General features: G+C 38.1%; 1 protein-coding gene across 2 annotated transcripts in view; it reads left to right on the top strand.

Moving 5' to 3' along the window:
- SLC39A8 (solute carrier family 39 member 8) overlaps positions 1–24,360 on the top strand; it is a 67,266-nt gene that overhangs the window by 4,821 nt on the left and 38,085 nt on the right. For both annotated transcript variants that reach the window (XM_081062317.1, XM_081062318.1), the window contains 2 exons: positions 16,323–16,485; positions 23,925–24,094. In XM_081062317.1, the coding sequence (XP_080918443.1) occupies positions 16,323–16,485; positions 23,925–24,094 (333 nt within the window). The remainder of the gene's footprint in view (positions 1–16,322; positions 16,486–23,924; positions 24,095–24,360) is intronic.

Here is a 24,360-nt window from a genome sequence, read left to right as displayed (position 1 = left end):
ACAAATTGAAGGGAATGACCTGACATCTCTCTAGGGGCTAGCGTAGTGCTTGGTATATAACATGTATTCATTATGTATTTTTTGAATGAATGAGTGAAGACAATTTAATATAAGTAATGTAATTTGGGCCCTCACATGACGTGACCGTTTACTGGGGGAGGTTTCACATATGCACATGTAACTATAGTGCACGATAGACTGATATGTCTAGTGAAAGAATTACAAATGAAAATAGAATGGGATCAGACTTGTGTTTTCAGAAAATTCATCTGCATGAAACTGTGGGAAGTGTTGCAGGCAAACTGCGTTGGTTTGCCTGAGAGGTAATGATTGCTTGAAACTAGAGACAGTCAGAGGTAGCATCAAGGCTCTGCCTTATTCAGGAAATGCAGGCATAGCTGACGAGTAGGCAAAACACCCCAAAGACAAATATTTTTTGCTTCAATCTTTTGCCAAGAGTGGTCATTTAACTATTGTTAGATCCTTCTCTTCTTTAGCTTTCTGGTCCAATAATGCCAAAGGGAGAAGCAGTGAGGTAACTTGGTTTATTTCAATAGGTGGCCAGGCTAATGGTGTGTAGCAAACAGAAGGTGTGTGTGTGCATGTGTGGTCATCACATGCACATTGTATGCACAGCTTGTTGTCATCTACTGTCCTTTTTCCTGGGGTGGGGATCAGAGTGGATTAGATGAGGGAGGTTCTGGGAAGCACTGACCGTGGATGGAAGAGAGAAAGAGCACCTGTTATTTTTTTTTTATTTTTTAATTTTTATTTTTTTAGCCTTTATGTTCTGAGAAATGGTAGGGGTACATATCTTCTGGGAATGCCTCCTCGCTTGCTTGTTCAGATGAGAAACTGGAAGAGTGGGACAGAAAGGCAGGATAGAAGGGCGAGGTTGTCCTTAGGTCTCTGGCCATGTTTTCTTCAAGACAAGGGACCTATTCTGATCTATTATATCACTCTCATTTAAGTTGACTTTGTACAGTGTGATCATTGTTTTCAAGAGGCTTTGGGAAAATGAAGAATACTCATAATTCATTGGACCATGATGTTGTTCGAGGGTGAAGCAAAAGTGAAGTGGCCATCATACCGAGAAGGTATCTTCAGACCAAAAAAGAAAGTAGGCAACTCCATAGTATATAACAGAATATATTATTGGGGAATTTACTTACAGGAAGATTGGGTCAGAGTGAAAGAGATGACGCAGTAGTGTGTGCAGATTACTCTCTGCTAACAGACCCTGGTGCAGTACTTTTTAAAAACTGTAATTGGGTACTAATGATTGACAAGATAAGGGGACAAAGAACGCAGTAGCTCCTAGTAATCTTATGATAGATGATTGCTTATAATCAATACTATTACCAGTTTGGTATCTGTCTGGGTTGTCATGCCTTTCCAGCTATTACTAACAAAAATAGTTATGGCCACATTTTAAGGAACACAGATAGTCATCAACTAGAAAGCTTTTGACATATTTCCTAAGAACAGGTATGTTGGTCAAAGGTTCCAGCATGAAACTTAAAAATGAAATGAAATCCAGGACACAGAGATGGAGTTGGTTTTGTTCACATTTACGTCTATCAGATGTTAAGAGCTCAGTTTGCCTCTTTGTCAGGTATTATTGGGATGCATGTGGGAAAATGCCCTTCGTTTATTTGCTCCGAATCTAACTCCCAAAGTTGCACCTTTACCCACTACATGGACTCTTGTACATAACATAAGTAATTATAGCTAGAAATTATCCTCCTTTTACTATATGACCTAACTCTCTTAACTATTTTATTTGCATGATCACATTTCATACTCCTAACAATTTTATGATAAAGGTTCCATTATTCTCTTCATTTTACATATGAATAAAAGGGGTACAGAGAGGTTAAGTGACTTGACCAGTGCCACACAATAAGTGGTAGAACCTGAGGCAATCCTAAACAGGTGCTGTAGTGGATTTTTTGAATTACAGGCTAGAAAATTATAGTCTCTTTAGCCAGAGCAATTATTATGTTAGATTTTGAACTATGGGTAGAAGTTATTAGTTATTAATCATCAGTCTCTCATCTCGCTCCATTGGTTAGTCATGTTAAGGGAACAGTGCTAAGAAACTACAGAGATGACGACGGTCCTTGTCCTCAGAAGGCTTATAATTTAATTAAGAATTAAGATGGAAACTTGTGAAATGTATGCAATGCAAGGTACAACTGGTGCAGTTATCACTGAAACAAACATTAAGACATATCACAAGGCTGTATGAGATTAATTGTTCAATAAATATTGTTGATAGCAGGTGCTCTACTAGTTTAGAAGGATAAGGGGTCCTTTTGGGAAATGCCTCATGGAGGAGTTACCAATCAGTCAATTCTCCTTTGGGAGAATTTTGCTTATCTGGTTTATTTTTAAAAAATATCTATCGATTGAAGTTCTGCCTGTACCCAATGTATTTCTACTATTAATCACAAGATGGATTTCCCTGTGGGTTATATAAACTCTCTTTCATAGAATGAAATTTTCTTTCGTTCTTTCTTATATGATGCATTGTTTTGTTTTTTTTCAGAGGAAGTATTTTGGCAACAATAGTTTTCCTAATTCTGAGTGTCTAAAGTTTTCCTGGAGAAAGGCGTATTTATCAACTGTGCTTTCTTCTCTGTATGGGTTTCGCATATGAGAGAAAACACCTCTGTCTAGGGTTAAAACATTCAGTCTTGTTCTAATTTTTATGCTAGAAGGAGTCTGCTAGTGAATGCCCTCTCTCTTCAGGCAGTGTAAGGTGTAAGTCCTTGATCATGCCTATGAAGCAACTGCATTGCTGACTGCCAGTCTCTGGAGAAAGTGGTCTGTGCATGGGCGACAGGGAATGAGTTGAAGGGACAAGAAAAGAAGAGTAGGAGTACTTTAACAGAATTACTAGTAACTAGGCAAGTCATTGCTGCTTCGTGGGAGTTTGAGCTCTCTACACAGTTACTCTGAGGTGTGGGGTAAAGTCTTCCCCTTAATTGGGTGAGGTCTTTATTTCCCTTTAGGGATGTTCGAAGTAGAGGAGCTGGGTGGGAGATCTGCAGGTTTTCTGCTTTCCGTGGCTCACATCATATTCCGGTTTCCTGATGATACCTATCTCGGAAGATGGTGAGGGACAGATACTTCATTTCCCCATCATAAAACCTATTGCTTTTCAACTATAACTGTAGTTTAAGCTTTTTTTCCTTTAAATGTACATTTAATATACATTTGAACCTCCTATGTTATTAATTTCTTATCAATATCAAGAGGACTTAGAGGAGAAAAATGGGAATATAAATAGGAATGAAAAATAAGGCCTGAAGTTGAGGTCTGACATTCTTCAGGGAAAATAAAAGCAGCCCGTTAGTGAAGACAGCTTGATGTGGTTGGGAACGAGTTTGGGAGTTACTTGTATTCAGAGTGGCATTTCCTCAAGGGATTGTCCATACTACTAAGTGCAAACAGTTAATATTAGGATCATTTACAATGCAATTTATTTAAAAACAATGTTACTAAACTCTAGACAACCTAAGAAACTATGTAGTTTTAAGAGACTTTTCCCATTTCCAACTCCAGATAACAGTAGGTTCCTGTTCGTAATTGAAACTAATTTATTCTGAGACTATTCCCAGTTGTCTGTTTCTGGAGCCAAATTGGTTCAGTGAGTCTTGTGATTTGTTTTATGAAGAAATTAAGCTATTAATATCATTGAATTACTTTCGTGATGATGGGATTTCAGAGTTTAGAAAATCTTCAGAATGGAGCGTTGTTGAATTTGGTTTCTGTCTTCTTCCAAAGATCTGTTGTCTTTCTTGGCCTGAAGTTTAAGCAGAACAAAAACAAAAATCTGTGAATCCAGATCAAAGGCATTACCCTGAAAAGTAGAATTACGGCTTCCAAATCCAAATATTTAATATCTTGACTTCTTCATGACTACCTGAATAGTTAGAGAGAAAAAAAGTGAGCATTACTACGGCCCCTAAGGGTTTAGTTCTATGAACCTAACTCAAAAATAACCCAGAGTTATTGATTTATTGGGTGAGCTTCTCAGATCTCTAACTATAGTAGAGACTACAACATAATGGTTAACAGTTTGGCCTCTGGAGTCAAACAGACCTGGGCTGAAATTCCACTTGTCACTTTTTAGCTGGGGAATCACAGGTAAATGACTTAACCTCCTTAATCCTTAATTTTTACATCTAGCAACTAAAAAAAATGAACCTTGTAGGACGGTTGTTTGAACTGAAAAAATAAGAACAACAATAACATTTATTGTTACTTACTATATATCTTAGACACTTATATAGTTCGTGTATTACATGCAGTAAGCCAAACAAATAAGATGTTTTTTCATTACCTGTGTTACTTGAAGTAATAAATAATAAATAAGAAATAAGACAATGCATGTAAAATACTTAGCATCATGCCTGGCTCAAATTATATGCTCAGTGCATAGTCATTATCGTAATACTATATTACCTGTTATAGTTATACTATCCTTAACAAAATTGTCTAAGGTTTGAGCACTTTGCAGTCAGTCAGCTTATAGAGGAAAGCCCTGCTATCAAAAGACAGCTAGGATTAATTAAATAAAAATTTCAGTGAGAAATATGTCAGCCTAGTGACTTTTGTTTCAGCATTAGTTTCCATGGCAACTCTTACCTTGAGAAAGGCTTTTACTGTTTGCCTCTACTTTCCTCTCATCAAACACTAGTGACAGATTTTTGAAAATGTAAACCTTAGGTCTGGAACCTAATGAAATAATCTGAATATTTCAATATGTATTGAAATTATGAACATTCCCTCTCCTCCATAGGACTTCTGAAGCTGTGTTTAGGAATTGGCTCTGTTTTCGTCCAAAATTTACATCACTATTGAAATGTGAATGGTTGGGAGTCCTTATTGTACTTTTAGAAACTGGTATAATTGTAGTTTTAAATTGAGACTTACTTCAGGACCTCCATATGGGTTTCACAACCTAAAAGAATTCAGGGCCTTCTGCGCTGTGCTGACCTTGTTAGTTGGTAAAGCAGGTAAGAGAACAGGAGCCGTTTGGTCTTACTGGGAGAAGCGAGAGATGTGCCTTTTCAGGGACAGTGAAAGAGAAAGTTAGCCCAATTCAGATGAATAGCAATGGCAAAATCAGTACGCCAATTTTGGAGTTGGGTAACAAGCCGGCTTTATATATGTGTACGTAGTATATATTGAACACATGTGCTAAGCACACAGACCCATCTGTGAATGGATGCATGTATTGATGAAACCAGGTAATTGAGTGTGTATATCAAATCATGACGTGCTACAGTTTTCTTTAGGAGTAGGCGTCTCAGAATCTAGGTATATTCTATAGCTACACAGATTAATGAGAAAAATGAGATATTGGCTCTGTCTCTAATCTTGGGATGAATGCCATTTAAGGACATGTTCTGGGTCAGGCCTTCACACCAGCAGGGGAAGCAGGTCTTGTCTTAGAGGAATGATAGCTAATGTTTGTGGCATAGCATCATGCTCAGTGCTTTCTTATACACCGTCCCATGAACCCTCCTAACCTCACGGGGTAAGTAATCTACATATTGCCATGGGGAAACCAAGTCATATAGCTACTAGACTGAATGCCTCACGCAAAGTCATAGCTTTGAAGCGGCAGAATGAGGAATCCACTCCAGGGTAACTAGACTTCAAAACTTATTCTCTTTCCACTGCTGCTTCTACTGCTGAAGACTCTCATCCCATGGAGGGGCTTGTTTATTTTTCAAAAAAGTCAAATGCCTCCTATGACATCCAAATGCCTGGATGTCAAGGTAGAACTGATACCACTTTCTTGAAGCCAGTGGGAACTATATGGTCACTTGGAGCAGGAAGGTGTTCTCTGCTGGTTTTCCTCCTGTTTCAATAAAACAAGAGAAACAATTGTCATTATTATTTTTCCTGCTGAGGCCATCTCTGCAATAGTGAGGGCTAGAATTAAAACCTGATAGTAATTCCTCCCCAAGCTGTTTTTTCAACTTTGCAATGTTACTTCCTCAGTTTCTCCAGAAACTGAGGCACAAATAAGTCATTGGCAAAAGTCACCACATGCCCCAATTTGTCTGGGAGAATGTGTTCATTCCAATTTTGAATCGTCAGTTCTTCTCCACTGTTCTGGTTTCAGGCACATGCTAGGAGCCCTCTGCTGTGAATCCCCCGAATAGCCCATCGTCTGTGCCCTACTTTCTGTATGTAACTGGACGGAGGACATGTATGAATTCCTATTCCATTTCTTCACCTTCCAGTCATTCTTGAACATAGTGTGGTCTGGCTCTGTCCCCAACACTTCCTTGGAATGACTCTCTAAGCTGCCACTCCAAACCTTCTTATTGCTAAATCCAATGGGCATTTCTCAGGTTTTACCTCTCTGCTAATTTTGATGGTGTCAAACACATCCTACTTGAAACACATACTTTTTCTTCCCTGTGTCTACCTTGTTTTTCTTTCCTCTCTGGCTGCTGCTTTTCAACTTCAATGTCCTCTGCTCAGTCTTCACATGTTGGTTTTCCTTAGGGTTCTAGCTCAAGACCTCTTTCTTTTAATTTTCCACACTTTTTCTGTACAGCCTCAGTCCTTCCTATGTAGTTACCATCTATCTGTTTTCTAAAGGGGTTGGCTTGGTTCGGATTTCTCTTGGGAGGTTCAGCTTTGCACAGCCTGTTGCCCATTGATGTGTAACTCTCCCCCTTCCCTACTCGACAGACCTAAACCTGTCCCAAATGGAATTCTCCAACTCTATCCTTTCTCCATCCAAACCTTCTGGTAATTCTGTTTTACCAATCTGAGTGATTAGCATCACCACTGTTCGGTTGACTAAGCTGAAAAACTTGGTGTTATTCTTGACTCCTCTCTCTGCCTACTTCCCATATCAAATGTGTAGAAGTCCTGTCACAATAACATCAAATATCTGTAATTTCTCTAAATGCCAGTGTTCTCTTATGCGAGGGCGATAATTCTGCCTACTTCATGGGATTATTGAGGAGATGAATTACATATGGTATCTGGCCATTCTGTCTGTGCCTGACATGTTGTAAGTGCTCAGGAATGTCTGCTGTGTTGCTGCTGTGATCCACTGTATCCAGTCTCGTCCCATGTCCACATTGCTGCCAGACTTATGTCTTTAATACGCACATCTGATCACGTCACCATCCTCAAATGGCTTCTGATTACTGTTGGAATAAAACCTAAACTCCTTGCTTGGTATTTAAGGCCTTGCATTATCCACCCCTACCTCCATGTTTCTCCAACCTACCTTTCCTCCACAAGAGAGAGAACAGCCGCATCTGGCAGTGTCCTTATTGGGAATGTGAACTGCTCAGTTTCCACGAGGCACAGTCCATGGCAAAACAGAATCTAAAGCCACCTCTGGGGGGCATTTGAATGGGATGATATTTCATTTCTGCTGTGGCATAATGGGCACAAGATCAGATGGCCCCATTATTTTGTGTTATTTAATGGGTGCCATTTGACAAGATAGCCAAGTAGAGAAAACAGCCCATGTTTTGAGAAAAGGAAGAAGGTTTAAATAGTGGAAAAACTTATTTTTTTTCTCCCATAGGTTCTGGATGTAGCATTCATTTGCTAGCCTTAAAAATGTCTTTTAAATAATTACTTTATATGTCAATCAGGATTCTTTCATTTGAACATGAAACGACCTTAACTTTAATTTGCTTAAGTCAAAAAGGAAATTCATTGCCTCAAGTAACTGAAGAGTTAAGGGCAGAACCAGCTTGGGGCACAGCTGTATCCAGGGGACCAGTGATGGTATTGGAAACCTGTCTTTTCTCTATTTACAGTTCACCTTCTTTCACACAGTGGGAGAAAATGGAATGAGTCCCCAGGCTCATAGCAATCCTAGTAGCTCTTCTTCAATAGCCCTATCAGAGAGTGGACAGGTCTGAGTCTTATGCTCCCTGGTCAGCCTCACTTAAATCACATAGGAGGCTTCCATGGCAGTAAGGCGGTCTGCTACTAGATGACGGGCGTTGTCTTACGCAGGCAAAAACAATAGGTATTCACTACATTTTACCTGCCTAGGTTATTTCTTATGTTTTGGGCTTATCTTGCTCTGTCTTATTCTCTGGCTCCTTTCCTTGCTTTCATGAAAATTATATATGTATCCCCCAAACGTCTGTCTCCTTTCTGTGTGCTCTCTCCTGATGATCACCTCCATTCCCATTCAATTAGCTCCTTATAGAAGAGAGCCACATACTTATATCTGGCCTCTATCTTTCTCAGAGAAAGCTCACTCATCATTTCCACCTGGTGTCCCAAAGGTATTGCAACTTAAAATGTCTAAAGCCACACTGACAACCATCCTTCATGTGTTTCTCTTCCTGGGTTTCCTAATCACACCACTAGGAACATCCTCTTCCCACTTGCCCAGAGTTTGAACCTCAGAGTAGTTTTGACTATTTTCCTCTGCGTATCATTTCTCCCTGGTGTGAACTCTCATAGTTCTTTATCATTATGCCTTTTATGAATCTATCACTTTCTCTCTGGTTTTATAGATATTGGTGTATCTGATTTATTTCTGCCACAATTATTTAGGTTTATTGATGGAAGGATTACGACGTATTTATCTTTGTAGTACAATAGGTCCCCCCTTATCTATGGTGTCAGATACCAATGGTCAACTGTGGTCCAAAAATGTTCAATGGAAAATTCCAGAAATAAGCAATTCATAAATTTTAGGTTGTGCCTCATTCTGAGTAGCATGATGAAATCTCTTGCTGTTCTGCTCCATCTTGCCCAGGATGTGAATCATTCCTTTAGTGAGGGCTGAAAAAAAACAAAAACAAAACTTTTCCTCTCACCTTCTAAGTTCTTCTAGCTGGGCTAATAATTCAACTGACATTCAGCAGATTAACAGAAGAAAATAAAATTTTAATACGTGTGCATGGGAAATTCACATAAGCATGAAAATTCCAAAGACAGTGAGGAAAAAATGGGTATAAATGTCATTTTTGACAAAGAAAAAAAGGGAGGAATGGGATTTTAGATTTTTAAACATGAAAGTGGGAGATTTATAGGTAATTGGGGAAGAGTGGAACACACATGGAAGGCAACTCCTGCCAGGCAACCGAGTAATGATGGGACACAGTGTGTGATCCAGGTACCAGACCCCTACCTGAAGCCCTTGTATCCAGCATACTCAATTCAAATTAGGCTAAGAGGAACATCCTAAGATTCTCTGCTTAGAGTAGGCCTTTCCATCAGAATGTCTTAGGCAGAAAAGTGGGAGGTTCAAAGATTCTTTCTGAGTCTTTTGTTTCTTAATAACCAGCTCAAAATCAGTATCTCTAATGGCACAGTTCTGGGCGTGGCAAAACTTTGGATCCCTTCACTCTGTCCATCATATCCATGCTGTGTACGCTCCTTGCCATTAATCACTTAGCTTTCTCGGTTATCAGATCAACTGTCATGTTATTGAAGTGCCTGTTCAAGTAACCTCTATTTTACTTAATAATGTCCCCAAAGCACTAGAGTAGTGATGCTGGCAATTGGTGGTATATGCTGAAGAGCAGCTGTAAAGTGCTTCCTTTAAGTTAAAAGTTCTCAACTTAATAAGGGAAGAAAAAAATAAACAACAAAAGAACAAGACAAACAAATGAGAAACAAAAACTCATAGACACAGACAATAGTTTAGTGGTTACCAGAGGGTAAGGGGGCTGGGGGGTGGGAGAGGAGGGTAAGGGGAATCAAATATATGGTGATGGAAGGAGAACTGACTCTGGGTGGTGAACACACAATGGGATTTATAGATGATGTAATACAGAATTGTGCACCTGAAGTCTATGTAATTTCACTAACAATTGTCACCCCAATAAATTAAAAAAAAAAAAAAGAAAAAAAGCGTATGCTGAGGTTGCTAAGATCTATGATAAGAATGAATCTTCTATCCATGAAATTGTGAAGGAGGAAAAAGAAATTCATGCTGGTTTGCTGAGAGAGAGAGAGAGAGAGAGAGAGAGAGGGAGAGAGAGACTACATTCACATACATTTTATTACAGTATACTGTTATAAAATCTTCTATTTTATTGTTAGCTCTTAATCTCTTACTGTGGCTGATTTATAAATTAAATTTTATCATAGGTATGTATATATAGGAAAAAACAGTATCTGTGGAGTTCAGTTCTATCTAAGGTTGTAGGCATCCATTGAGGGTTTTGGAATGGATCCCCTGTAAATAATGGGGAGCTAATATATTTCTTTTTTGCTTGTCATCCCCCAGTGTCCCCCACTTTCCATTTCTCCCATCAATATTATACCCTGATTTTTAAGATTCAATAAGTATTTGTTGAAAGGAAGAAAGAATTTATGTGATATATAGTATAATTACATGGTTATTACATGGTTATTATACTTGGTATTGTTAAAGAAAACCAGAGCCTGGCAGTAGTTAAAACAATAAAAACAAACTTTATTCAAGGACCATTGCAAGAGGAGAAAAGTGGTCTCAGTACAGAATTGGGCTCAATTCTGAATACAACAAGGACAAGCAGAGATTTACAGCCAAGAAGCAGGGTGGGGGGCAGTGGATGGAAAATTATTAAGAGGAAACATCAGGAGTGTGTGGGGGAATTCGGTTAAAGAGACTTAACAGGATTTTTGCTGAAGACAGGTCAGATATTTTTGCTGAAGGTGATCAGATATCAGGGGTTGGGGATTCTCTCTAAACTGACTTAGCAGGATTCTTCCTAAAACTAGTCAATGCAGGCCCCACAAGGACACTTGCAAGGTTGAAGCTTACAGTGCTTAGAGGAGCCTGACTACAGGTTGTCAAGTAGAGAGTGTGTCATTATCTGAACTATGCAGTTTTAAGTCTTGTTGATCTCCTTGGCATTTATTATAAGCAGATTTCAACTGTATAAAATGTAGAGTGAAGAACCTGACTTTGAATCATTCAACACCACCACTGCCCTTGCACCAGCCCCTAGCACTCTTTCAAAGGTATGTCTGGGAAAGAAGCAGAACAAACAAACAAATGAACAAACAAACAAACAAACAAACAAACGATTTGACTAGTCAAAACCTGTGAGGAAGAAGAAATAGGGGATGCAGAAGAAGAAGTGTATGGAATATTTGCTAAAATGATTTTGACTATGATTTGAAGTCTCATTTGCATGTGTTTAAATCCTCTTACCTCTTCTCTTCTATCACCTACCTTACTTTGATTTGTCATGTACTCGTATATAAGGCCCATTTGAGATCACCTTAATGTGGCAAGAGACTAACGAATAGTTTCACTTAAAATTGAGAAAATGTCTTTAGGAAAAAGTCAACCCATTAAACATTAGGGCATCTGCTGGCTGGAGTTTGCCTCTGATAGCACAAAGCTCAAGAGGCCACAACAAACATCAGACGACACGCTTGAGAATAGCAGTGTTGTAAACACAGACAGAAGACAAGCTCAGTACATAAAGGTGAAGCAGAGGGTGAAAGCTCAGGAAGTTATATTGAGGCACATACTATTCTGGTTAATCACTCTGAGTTGTTTTTTGAGGAGTCCTGTGGATCCCAGTAGTTTCAAAATTTATTCATTGTTTATTTTGGAGGTGAATGGGTATGTTTAAGCGGATGTTTGAACTTCCTCAGTGGTTCTACCGGTTTTGTTGTCACCCTCCCAGTTCAGGCTCTCATCCTGTTTGTCCCTGCTCTGGGAAAACTGCCCTTTCTTAGACAACTTCTTTATTGATTTTAGGTTCAACTTTGTTAAATCAAAGCATAATAAAAATCAACACACAAATATCTGTTGTGTTTCTATACACTAATAACGAACTATCAGAAAGAGAAATTAAGAAAACAATTTTATTTACATTTGCATCAAAGAAGATAAAATATTTAGAAATACATTTAACTAAGGATGTGAAAGACCTATATATTGAAAATTACAAGATATTGATGAAAGAAATTGAAGAAGACACAAATTAATATAAAGTTATTCTATGCTTACGAATTGGAAGAATCAAGATTGTTAAAATGTTCATACTACCCAAAGTAATCTATAGATTCAGTGCACTCTCTGTTAAAATTCCAGTGGCATTTTTTACAGAAATAGAAAAAAATAATCCTAAAATTTGTATGGAACCACAAAGAACCCTGAGTAGCTAAAGCAATCTTGAGAAAAAAAGAACAAAGCTGGAGGCATGTAGTAGGATATAGTATTGGCATAAAATGGCATGGTACTGGCATAAAAACAGACACATAGGTCAGTGGAACAGAATAGAGAGCCCCAAAATAAACCCATGTCTATATGGTCAATTAATTGAAGGAGCCAATGGGGAAAGGAGTCTCTTCAATAAGTGCTGTTGGGAAAACTGGACAGCTACATGCAAAAGAATGAAACTTGACCACTACCTTACACCATACACAAAAATTAACTCAAAAGGGATTAAAGATTTGAATATTAAAACCATAAAACTTTTAGGAGAAAACATAGGCGGCAAGCTCCTTGACTTAAGCTTTGGCAATAATTTTTTGAATGTGATACCAACAGAGAAAGTAACAAAAGTAAAAGTAAACAAATGGGACCACATCAAACCAAATAGTTTCTGCACAGTAAATGAAACAAAATGAAAAGGCAGCCTACTGAATGGGAGACAATATTTGCAAATCATATATCCCAAATATATAAAGAACTCATATAAATTGAGCAACAAAAAGAACCAAACAATCTGATTAAAAAATGGGCAGGAGATGTAATAGACATTTTCCCAAGAAGAAGTACATATGGCCAACACAAAAAGGTGTTCAAATCATGAATCACTAGGGAAATGCAAATCAAAACCACAATGAGATATCACCTCACAAAGTGACTATTGTGCGTAAGACAAGAAGTAACAAGTGTTGGCAAGTATATGGAAAAAAGGCCCCTTGTGCACTGTTGGTGGGAATATAACTTGCGCAGCCACTACAGAAAACAGTATGGAGATTTCTTGAAAAATTAAATATAGAGCTGCCATATGATCTAGCAGTTCTACTTCTGGGTATTTATCTGAAGAAAACAAAAACACTGACTTGAAAAGATACATGAACCCCCATATTCGTTGCAGCATTATTTACGATAGCGAAGATATGGAAACAACCTAAATGTCCATTGATGGATGAACGGGTAAAGAAGTGGCACCATGGAATATTACTTAGCCATAAAAAGCAATGAAATCTTGCCATTGGCAACAATATGGATGAACCTAGAGTGTATTATGCTGAGTGGAATAAGTCAGACAGAGAGAGACAAATACCATGTGATCTCTTTTATATGTGGAATATAAAACAAAACAAACAAAACCAAGCTCATAGATACAGAGAACAGATTGGCTGTTGCCAGAGGTAGGGCGTAGGAAGTGGGAGATAGGTAAAGGAAGTCAAAAGGTAAAAATAAAGATGAAATAAAATAAAACAAAAAAGGTTATTTAAAGCTGAATTAGACTGCTGTATGAAACTGTTTGTATTCTACTTGCTGGTACATAGCTATTTTAAATAAATCAGGCCTGCCATTAATTTCCTTTTACCACACTGTTAGTGTTCTATCCCCATTCTCATATCATAAGGCAAGATCTAGAGTTTTGTCATCACTCCAGCTGCTTACTCTTTCTCGAGATTGAGCATTTGCTGCTGTCAAAGTGCTATTATCCATGATTGCCTACCAAAATTTCCACACAGCTGCTTCACAGATCAGGACTCTAAGTTTTCTTACAGTATTGATGAATCTTTTGATTGCAGTGTGTTTTTCTTTTCCCTAACTGTATGTAGGAGAGTGTCTTTAATGATATAAAACAGACAATTTGGGCATCCTTAAGAGTAGTGACTTTCAAATGCTTGACTGCCATTTACAGTTAAAAACAAACTTAAAAAATTTAAAAAAAATTAAATTTTCACTTACTGGTGACATTCAGCAGTGTATTGGTTTCAGGTGCAGAGCATAGTGGTTAGAAATTTATGTAACTAGTACCCCCTCGACACCATAAACAGTTATTACAGTATTATTGACTATATTCCCTATGCTTTATTTTACAGCCCCGTGACTATTTTGTAACTGCCAATTTGTATTTTTTTATCCCTTCACTTTTTTCACTCAGCCCATAAAAAATGAATTTTGCATTGTGATCCAATGTACATGCGCATGGTATGTATAACGTGTAGCTGAAGTAAATTTTGATTAAGCAATACTTATCCTTGTTATGTGTGATACACTGTACAGTTTCTACTATATGGTTTTTCACTTCCTTACAAATACTGACCATAAATGGATTTCCTGACCCACTAATGGGTCACAATTGGAGTCTGAAAAGAACTGCTTAACAGTCATCACATTTTACGACATCTTAGAATGTTAATTCTGAAACGACTTTGGTAATTACCTATGTGTAGCTTCCCCTCTTCCTCTAATTTTATAGCTGAAGAAACTTGAAATCCAAGTGGGTTAAGCCTTTTTTTTTTTGCAGGGACACAGTGCTGCTTTGTGTTTGTACTACTACACCCATCTATTCCTGGAATTATACAGAGGGCATTTAGATCACATGGACTCTGTAATTTTTGAGCCTAGCAATTACGCTCCTGGGTGGTTTCATGGTAACGAATAAACTCAATGCACTTTCCCTTCCCCAGTTGGCTACCAAGCTATTTTCTCCCTCCATTAGTTTATTATCCCCTATTCTCGCCAAAGGGAGGGCTGTTAACAAAGCATTGAGTGTACTGTCTCCTCTTCTAGAGATGGCACACAGCTGTCATTGTCATGAACCCAAAGGAGAGCATGGGTTGAATAAGAAACAGCTGTAGGCACATACTTAGATGTTTAAAAACAAGAGGTCTAAATGTGTATTTTCTTTAAGGCAATTGCAGTCTTACATCTTGACAGCTCTATACATCTTGACGTATTTGGTGTTTTCCATCTTTTCTTCAAAATCAGTAGTGGTCTCCTTGTACCAAAATCTACATTTTAAGTTCATTGTTTCTGTTATGAAGGGAATTATAGCACTTATGGTCAAACAATGAACAAAAACTTTTGAGTTCTCAATGCCATTCATAGTGTATTCACCTGCATGGGCAGCTATAACAAAAATACTATTTACTGGGTGGCTTAAACAACAGAAATTTATTTTCTCCAGTTCTGGAGACTGGTAGAGGTGACAAAAGGGTTGGTGTCTGGTGAGAACTCTGTTCTTGGGTTGTAGATGGCTGCTTTCTTGCCGTGTCCTCACATGGTGGAGAGAGGGTGAAAAGCAATCTCTTTCCTGTCTCTTCATGTAAGTCCACTAATCTGATTGGAGCAGGGCCTCACGCTCATGACTTCATCTATCCCAGAGGCTCCATCTACAAATATCACCACTTTGGGGGTTACGGCTTCAACACATGAATTTTAGAAGGACACAATCCAGTGCATCATACCAAGCTAAGATCTTGTGGGGTTTAAATAGTGGCTAAAGTATGCAAAGAAATGCTCTCAATTGCATTTATTAAAGACAGACTCTTCTATTGGAGTGAATGGATGCCTTTCACACTCTATAATTCTTACCACATTCATTAGCAATAGTAGCCCATGTAATTTCTTTTATATTCTTCTTAATAATACAAGTATGTGTAACACAGTTTCCAGTTCAATTGTGCCTAAGAGTAAAATGATACGTTTAAAAAGTTATTTTTGCAGAGATTTCTTTCTAATGAAGATTCTATTTCTCGTCAATAGTTACTGAATTTCTAAACAGCCCATCACTATTTCAAAACTTTATATGATACAGAAAAGCTACGAACCATCACTGAGAACAATACATGTTTTAGCAAACAACTGTTAGTGCTAGACGTATTTTAAAACAGCTTTTATGTATTAGGGTTATTATTGCTGTCTAGGAGGATGGGTGAACGGTGAAACTGTGAGGGTGCCTGGTGTTTGTCCACAAGAAATGTTACAGAGAGCCACTGTGATAACCCACACTAAATACACACTCAAACTAAACAAAAACAGAGAGAGAAGATTGAGAATTCTGGATTGTCTTAAAGCCCTTTGTGCTAAAGTCCTTGGAAATCTGCAAGCCGGTTCTTACCCTTTTGGCTGCGATAGGTAGACTGTTGATCAAGAAGATTTTCTTTTCTGTCTTTACTTTTTTTTTTTTTTTTTTTTGCTATTATTCTGGTTTCTAGGTGTGGGCTGTTTTCCAATTATTGGGGTCTATACATTTCTGTAGTGTATATTCTGTAGTGTATTCCAAACACAGGAAATATTCTGTGTCTCTATAGTATCTTTGTTTGGGTGCTTTTACTATATTAACACATATATGTTTACTTTGTTTCTGTTATTTCAGTGTTTGTCAGCTGAAGAGATCTTTTCCCTTCATGGCTTTTCAAATGCTACTCAGATAACCAGCTTGAACTTCTCTGTCATCTGTCCAGCAGTCCTACAGCAACTGAACTTTCACCCTTGTGACAAGTGGCCCAAACACAAAACAAAACCCAGTCTTTCTGAAGGTATGTTGGAAGCTTCTTGTCCCATTTGTTTGAAAACTCTATGGGCTAGCCTGAAAGGACGTTAACATGCTTCTTTTTCTGCTTTATTGTTTTTATTACTCTATATAGAACCTCCTGGTAAAGTACTTACGTTCTGGAAGTATTTAGAATAAGAATAATTAGAACTCATTTAAGCTTCACAAGCTATGCTTTTCTATTTGTGGAGTCAAAATTATATGTCGTGCCACTTAAAAACTTCATGAAACTTCATGAAACTAGATTTTAAACAATCTGTTTTCTGCTGTGCATATTGGATTACATATTAACTATTTGGCTCAACATTGATCAGTTACTTTCCATTACCTTGAGCTTGTAATATTATTTAAAAACCTGTCAGGTTATCTATAATTGTCAGTAAAGGAATAAGAGAACTAGCGTGGCTTTAGATTACATCTTAAGGGACTGAGTTATTACTGCTGTAATTTTCATAATGAAAGAAAATGCTGGCAACTATTTTAAGTACCTATAATGATATTGCCATAGATACTGCATTTTAAAGGAATAATCTGCTGCAAAGAAATTTTAAAATATAGGAAAACAAATGCATGCTTACTGTACAATTCACACACTTAAACATGAAGACGAGTTCTTTCACAAATGAGATAAACCAGGGAATCTATTTGTTAGCTACATACAATTTCTTGGTATTCTCAAATTGTTACCTTACCCCACATGGGTATTTTAATTCTCATTGTTTTGTTCATTTATTCATTTGATAAATGTTTATTGAATGACATGCTAAGCACTGTTCTGTGTATTGAGGATTTAGTCACGAGCAAGAAGAAAAATTCCTTGACCTCTTATGACTTATGATGTAATGGAGAGAAGAAATAATAAACATTTATACAAATAAGTAAATAAATTTAATTTCAGAGTGATAAATGCTATGAAGAAAATAAAGTAGGTAATGGGTAGCAGGAGATGGTGGGTGAGTGTGATTTTTAGATGGGTCAAGGAGACCATTCTGATGAGATTATATTTGAATAGAGTGCTGACTGAGGGGCATGGGTGGAGAGGGCCATGACAAGATCTTCTCTGAGGGAAGAACATTCTAGGTTGAGTGAATTGTCAGCATAAGCTTCAAAATGTGTTTGGCATGTGTAAGGAAGGGCAAGAAAGCCTGCATGTATGGAGCATGGTAAGCAGGAGGGAAAACAGAAGGAGGTTGGGTACCAAGGGATCCAGAGACCCATAAGGTGCAGTAAATTGATTGGACTTTATTCTGAATGTGGTAGGAAGGCATTGTAGGGTTCTAAGCGGGTGAGTGACATGATTTTATTTGGATTTGTAAAAGATAATTCCACCTGCAGTTGGAAGGATAGATTGTAATGGGGTAACAGAAGAAGCAAGGAGATTGGACAGGAAGCTATTGCCCGGGGTCTGTGCTCAGGATGCTGGGGACTTGGGCTAAGGTGGGAGAAGTAGGAGTGAGGAGAAGTGATCAGATTCAGGATGGATCGTGGAGACTGTGCTAAAATGATTTGCCTCTGGCCTGGATGTGGGCGAGGGAAAGATGAATCAAGGTTTGAGCCATTGAAACTGGATAGATGGTTGGGCCATTTCCTGGGATGGAGAAGACTGGGGAGGAGCAATTGGTTGGGAAGGAAGCAAGTGGTGAGGGTTAAGAGTACGATTTTTGGCATGGTCAGTTTGAGATGTTAATATAGACTAACAAGGAGAGATTTCCAGTAGTCAGTGGCATGCACACATTTGGAGCTCAGAGAATAGGTGGAGGCTGGAGCTATGTCATCTTAGAGATGGCATTGGAAGCCACTGGTCTGAGTGAACACATTTAACATGAGCAAAATAGATACTATAAAAAAAATAAAGATAGAGAAAAAAGGGAAACCTCAACAAAGGAAGTACCTATTTTCCTTACTTTTGGAATCCTTTAGGTGTATATTAATACTTCAGTCTCTATATGTGAATAACAGAAATAACAGTAACAGTGACAAAAATAATAATAGCCAACTCTTATGTAGCCTGTAGCCCTTACTATGTTGCAGGTGCTGTTCCAAATACTTTGCGCGTGTTAACTAATTTGTCTTCATACAACAATGTAGGAACTACTACTCTCATTTTACAACTAAGGAAACCGAGGTACAGAGAGTTTAAAGTTATTTGCTCAAGAGTACACAGATTGTCCATGGCAAAGCCATATTCAAACGCAGGTTGTCCCGCTTTTAGAACCCATGTTCTCTTTTATATTCTACATTTACATATACAAAGAATAGAAATCACCAAATATACTTTATCAATATAATTATCAGTTTTGTGAATAACAATAATTTTAGAGCTAATTGTCCAAGCAAATTTTTTTCCAGAATATGTACTAAATTGAAATATATTTCTATTTCTACAAGTATGTTTAACTTTAATATAGTTTGCACTTTACATTCAAAAGTAAAGTCGGTAAATGCTTTATATACTGACATTTACTAATTGTAGAGCATAGTAAACGCATAGATTCTAAGGTCAGCCCACCTGGGCTCAAGTCTCAACTTTGTAATTTTCCAGCTATGTTGGCACATGATTTCATTTATGTCTTTCTGCCTCAGTTTTCTTATCTAAAATAGGAACCTTCTCCAAGGGTCGTTATAAGGATTAAGTAACTTAATATTGGCAAAGAATTTAAAATGTCACCTAACATATAGTTAGGTATTATATATATGTCTGTTAAATAAAATAATATCTAACGTACATAATTCTGAGTACTGGAGATGAGGTTTCAGAAAAAGCAAATCCTCTACTCTGTGCAGGTTAATTACTGATATTCAAAAGTGCTTTAAACCTCAATTCTCAGGTTTACTCTATCTCAGGAACCAGGAGATAGCAACAGGAAAGTGAAAACAGAAAGTGAGAGAATTAATTCTAGAGTCAATGCTGTAAAGTCCTAAAATGGAAAAATCAACAGTTATGACTTACAAGATCAGAGAGGCACCAAATATTTAGACAGAGGACCCCTAAAAGAGAGAAATACCTCTTAGGCTGCACATTATCTTAGGAATTGAGATGGGGCTAGACTGGGTGGGGTGGGTGGGAGGAGATATAGAAATGTTTCTAGAGAATTAGGGAAACTAGTACAGTACTTATTATTACCAACCGAGGATGTTTAATTTGATAATATATTGCCTTTATTTGGTGTTTAATATCTTAATTATTTTATTTTAGTGCAGCTGTGTGAAGTTGAGAAATTATTTAATGTCTCTGTACCTCATTTGCGTCATCTATAAAATAGAGATAAGAATAGTGCCTTCCTTATAGAATTGTTGGGGGTATTAAATGACTAAACTTATGTAAGTACCTAGAATGTTGCCTGGCACGGAATAGAAAGAAGTATTTGCTCTTCTTATACATGTGTTCAAACATTCACTCCATCCCATGCCCGCGGTGTAAACTGGTTCTTTTCCCACTGAGAAATATATTTTTTAAATAATGAAATGCACTGTATTCTTGATATAATTGTTCACCTAATATAGAGTCAATTCTGAGTTCATTCAAGGGAATGAAAAATCAAAATAAAAGTAATCCAAGAGACATGATACAAGGAGTTTATGAACATATTTGCCCTGATGTTTCAGTGGGCAGATATCAGTCTGATTTATTAGGGGCCTCATGTTTTGAGATTTTGAAATTGTCTTTCAGGTCATTATAAACTCATATCGATGAGTGCAATAAATGGATGGTAAATTAAATTCTCTAGGAGATAATTAAGATTTACCAATAATTTAATGGTTCAAAATTGCCTCATTTTTATTGACGAGGTCACAGGATGTTGTTTAATTCAATAATAGATGAGAATAATAGAATTTCACTTGTAGCATCCCTGGAGGTCACACTGTTCAACTCCGAAATACAACTGATGACATAAGTCTTAAGCTCCAGAGCTGTTAAATGGCTTCCTCTTGGTACAATACCTGAGGTGGGATGAGAGCCCAGAGCTCCTAACTCCTAGTTTGTTTTTTTCTTTCACTGTAGAATAATGAGCTAAAATTTATATTATGGTCTACTTACTATTTTTTTTTTAATTTGAAAATAGTGATAACATTTGTGGAACACAACTATATTCTGGGGACTGCTTTAACTGGTTTTATTTTGTCCTTGTAAAAAACTGTGAAATAGGAGAATTAAATGACTTAAAATAGGTGAAGTTTTTAGAAGAATCTTAACCCACAGTGTGCATTCAATAAATGTTAGCTATTGTTACTAATATTCCTTGGAAATTTATTAAAATCTTTCAGAGTTCACTGAGAAGCAGAGAGAAAGTCTGGAAGAAATCATTAGAAGGAGTCTGATTATGTATATGGAAAGGTCCAAGGAATATTTTATACTAATTTACTGTTTGGTGCATCAGTTGACTGGATGAAAGTAATTTCCCCCCTGAATAATGTCCTAACAATACAAGAAGGGGAAACTATGCAGTGTGCCTAGAAGAGTGATGATCAACGCTCCCAAAATAACCAATTGGTCCTGATAAATGTGCACAATAGTAAGGAAGGTTAGAAAGATTGGGTAAGCAAATGAATTGGTATTTTTTTGGGCAGAGTTCTGGACTGCTTCTTGAAATAAGGCCTTCATTAATTCATTCACCATGGAATGTTTGCTATTTGCCAAGCAACATTCTAGGCACCAAGGATAAATAAAACATAGCCCTTCTTAAAAATCTCATAATGTATAGGATGTAGACAAATATATAATTGATAACATTACTGTAGCACATAAGAAATGGTAAGTGGCCCCGTAACCTTCAATCAAAAAGCTGTGGGAAACTTGATGAGCAAGTGACTGCTGCCCAGAAGAACTAGGAAAGCTTCATCGAGGAGGTCTTTGAGTTGGCTTGGAGAGCCATGTGTGAGTTTCTTAGACAATGACGATACAAAGATGTTTCCAGATAAAGAACCACAAGTAAAGGTAATTCTGTATTTGGAAAAGATTGTGTCTGCATAAAGGCCATGTTGAGAAGGGAGACTAACACTGGTGAGGTTGTGTGGGAGTCAGTTCATGAAGGGCAGTTTCACGTAGGGGTATGAGATGATCAGAATTGTGTTTTAGAATAATAAGTCTGGTGGCCATGTCAAGCAGGGGGAGGAGGGCCCAAAGAAAAGTGTCATAATGCATCAGATAAGAGAGAGGTGGTGAAAGCCTGAAATCAAGGATAGGCAATAAGGATGGAGAAGCTGGGGTGAGAGTGATCTCAGGCAGAACTGAGAGTTTGGTCACCAATCATCTATTGAATTGACAATTGAAGAGTGAGAAATTGAAATTGAACATAAAATTGATGGAGAGAGTGAGCAAGGGTAGTGGAACAGGAATTCACAGGGAAAAGTGATGAGTTTAATAGGTGCATGTGGTTTTGCCTCTATTTGGTACTCAAAAACTTCTTTGTATTTTTATTTTAGTTTCAACATGTATGTGTCCTGTCTACTCAAAGAGAGTACAAATATTTGTTAAACGAATGAATGAATGTGGGCTAGTGATGGGATGGAAGGCTATCTGTGTTAAGGGAAACTACATATAGACGTATCATGGAGGGCAATCTGGGACTGAGAACTTTCTCTGTGGAAAGTCTGAGGGGAGCAGATAGTGTTGTTGTGGGTGATAGGTAGTAAATGGGCAGGGGTGGACCTTTGTCAGTCCAATGAGATGACTTTGTAGGGCATGGTCAGGAGTCTGGAACTGACAGGAAAGTGTCTGGAGAAGACAGTCATGATCAGTGCTGTGATGGTTCTTGCTGTAACATATTATGTTCTTTTTCACTTGGTACGCAGCACAGGCTACCCCTATTGCTTTGTGTACGGGCGTGCCCACACATTTCCCAACTTCCCAAGCAAAAGATCCAAGCTTCTTGTTGGCAGGAATCAGGGTTTGGTTTGCACCCTGGGCTCCATAAACATTTGCTAAGACTGTTTATTTGTAGATAGAATCGCTTGAACTAGAAGAATGGTGAACGATCTTGTATTCATGAAGCACAATATAAAGTGTTTAGTGTCATTGAGCCCTTTGGGCTTTTTAAAAATTAAATTACCTCTACAGGAGTAATGAAGCATATTGCTAAAAAATGTGGGCCTTGGAGACAGACTGTCTGGTTCAAAATCTGCATGACTTTCTTTATATTGGCATGAGTTGGACAGCTCTTTTGAAGTCCATATGCTTTGGTTTCCTCACCTGTACGCAGGCGGTGACAGTAGTACCGACCTCATAGGGTTTTGTGAGGATCAAATGAATTTATATGTGTTAGCGCTCACCACAGTGCTTGGCACGTGGCAGATACTTACTAAACACTAGGTGTTACTCCAGTACTCCACTGACAGTGTGCATGAGAAAAGTGGCCCAACATTTAAAAATGTTTTTGGGGCATTTTAAAGAAGTGGCAATATCAGAAGAGGCAGCTTTCTGATCTTGCACATTGTCCTTTGTGCATGGTGTATGGGGCCACAGGCAAAGCCACAGTTCAGAGCCCATTTATATGTCAGCCTGCACTGTCAACCACGACTGTCTTGGGCTCACAAAATATGTCAGACTTGCATTCCCGTCGTGTCTTTAAACCGACTCCTGTCGGATACCTGGGGGAAATTGAGGCCCAAAGGCGATGGGTCACAAATGCCATTAGCTGTAGAGCTTTGGATGACACGCATTCATTTCATTCTAAGCAACGTTTATTAAGCACCTGTTGGGTGCCAGGCCCTGGGGATAGAGAGGTGAAAGACACATCACCTCCTTCTGTCACCAGCATCTCTACTGTATAGGATATTTTTGCCTTAATCTGGGCCTGGCAAGGCGAGTTGCGCTTTGCAGCTGCTCTCGCCTGCCCTGTATGAGCCCTTCCTGAGTGCTCCCTACACTGGGGTGAGTCCAGGTCCCTGGAGGTCCCAGCTGGAGGACTGAGGTGCTGCTTTCCCCAAGAAGGTGCTCTCCACAGGTGCCTGCATACAAGTGATTGTGATGAGCTCAGTATCAGCAGCTATGGTCATCTGGAAGCTAAACCATCCCCATCCATGTCCCATACTTTGTCCCTGCATCTCATGCTGCCTTAATGTTCCTCTGAAAGGCTGGGTTTTAACTAGGCCTGGAACCAATCGATAAAACGTGGTGGCTGGGAGCTTGTGGGCCTGAGATTGTCACTATTCTCGACGTTCTCCAAATTCCCTGCAAGCTATCAATTCTTTGACCCTGTAATGACGACTGATGAAAACATAGGCTGTGTTTCTATTAATATTTATTATACTGTATCTGTGTCCTCAGTTTGCCATATAATTTTCATTGAGATGATTTTGCTGTTTTAAAGAAGATATCTGTTTCAAGCTTTTAAAGAAGAAATTTGTTTCCAGTTTAATGTTGAGTAAGACTTCATTTGGTGCCTCTGCTCTGATTAATTTCGCCTCATTCCCTCTGATTCACAGTTTGGGGATATGGATTCCTGTCAGTGACAATTATTAATCTGGCATCTCTCCTTGGATTGGTTTTGACTCCGTTGATAAAGAAATCTTATTTCCCCAAGATTTTGACCTATTTCGTCGGGCTGGCTATTGGGACTCTATTTTCAAATGCAATTTTCCAACTTATTCCAGAGGTAAGGATGTTGGCTGTTTGTTTCTGTGAATGATTGTTTCTTTAAAGTGTTTTAACACTTTGTACATTTTAAGCCTCCATAATTGTCACATAATTTTATGGCCTGGATTATAGTGTTTTGGATAAAAGAGAGCTGAATCACAGCAAATGAAAAAGCTTGTGTCAAGCTTCAGGGACTGTCAGTGTCAGAGATAAAATTAATATTCTAGGAGGCCAGCCACCAGGACGTGCTCAGACAGCTTGGGATACCTTCGAGGGCCTTAAAAC

Source organism: Rhinolophus hipposideros (assembly GCF_964194185.1).
Source record: "Rhinolophus hipposideros genome assembly, chromosome: 1".
Taxonomy (NCBI): domain Eukaryota; kingdom Metazoa; phylum Chordata; class Mammalia; order Chiroptera; family Rhinolophidae; genus Rhinolophus; species Rhinolophus hipposideros.
Note: the sequence above shows the minus strand (reverse complement) of the source record. Positions and strands in the feature narration are given on the sequence as shown.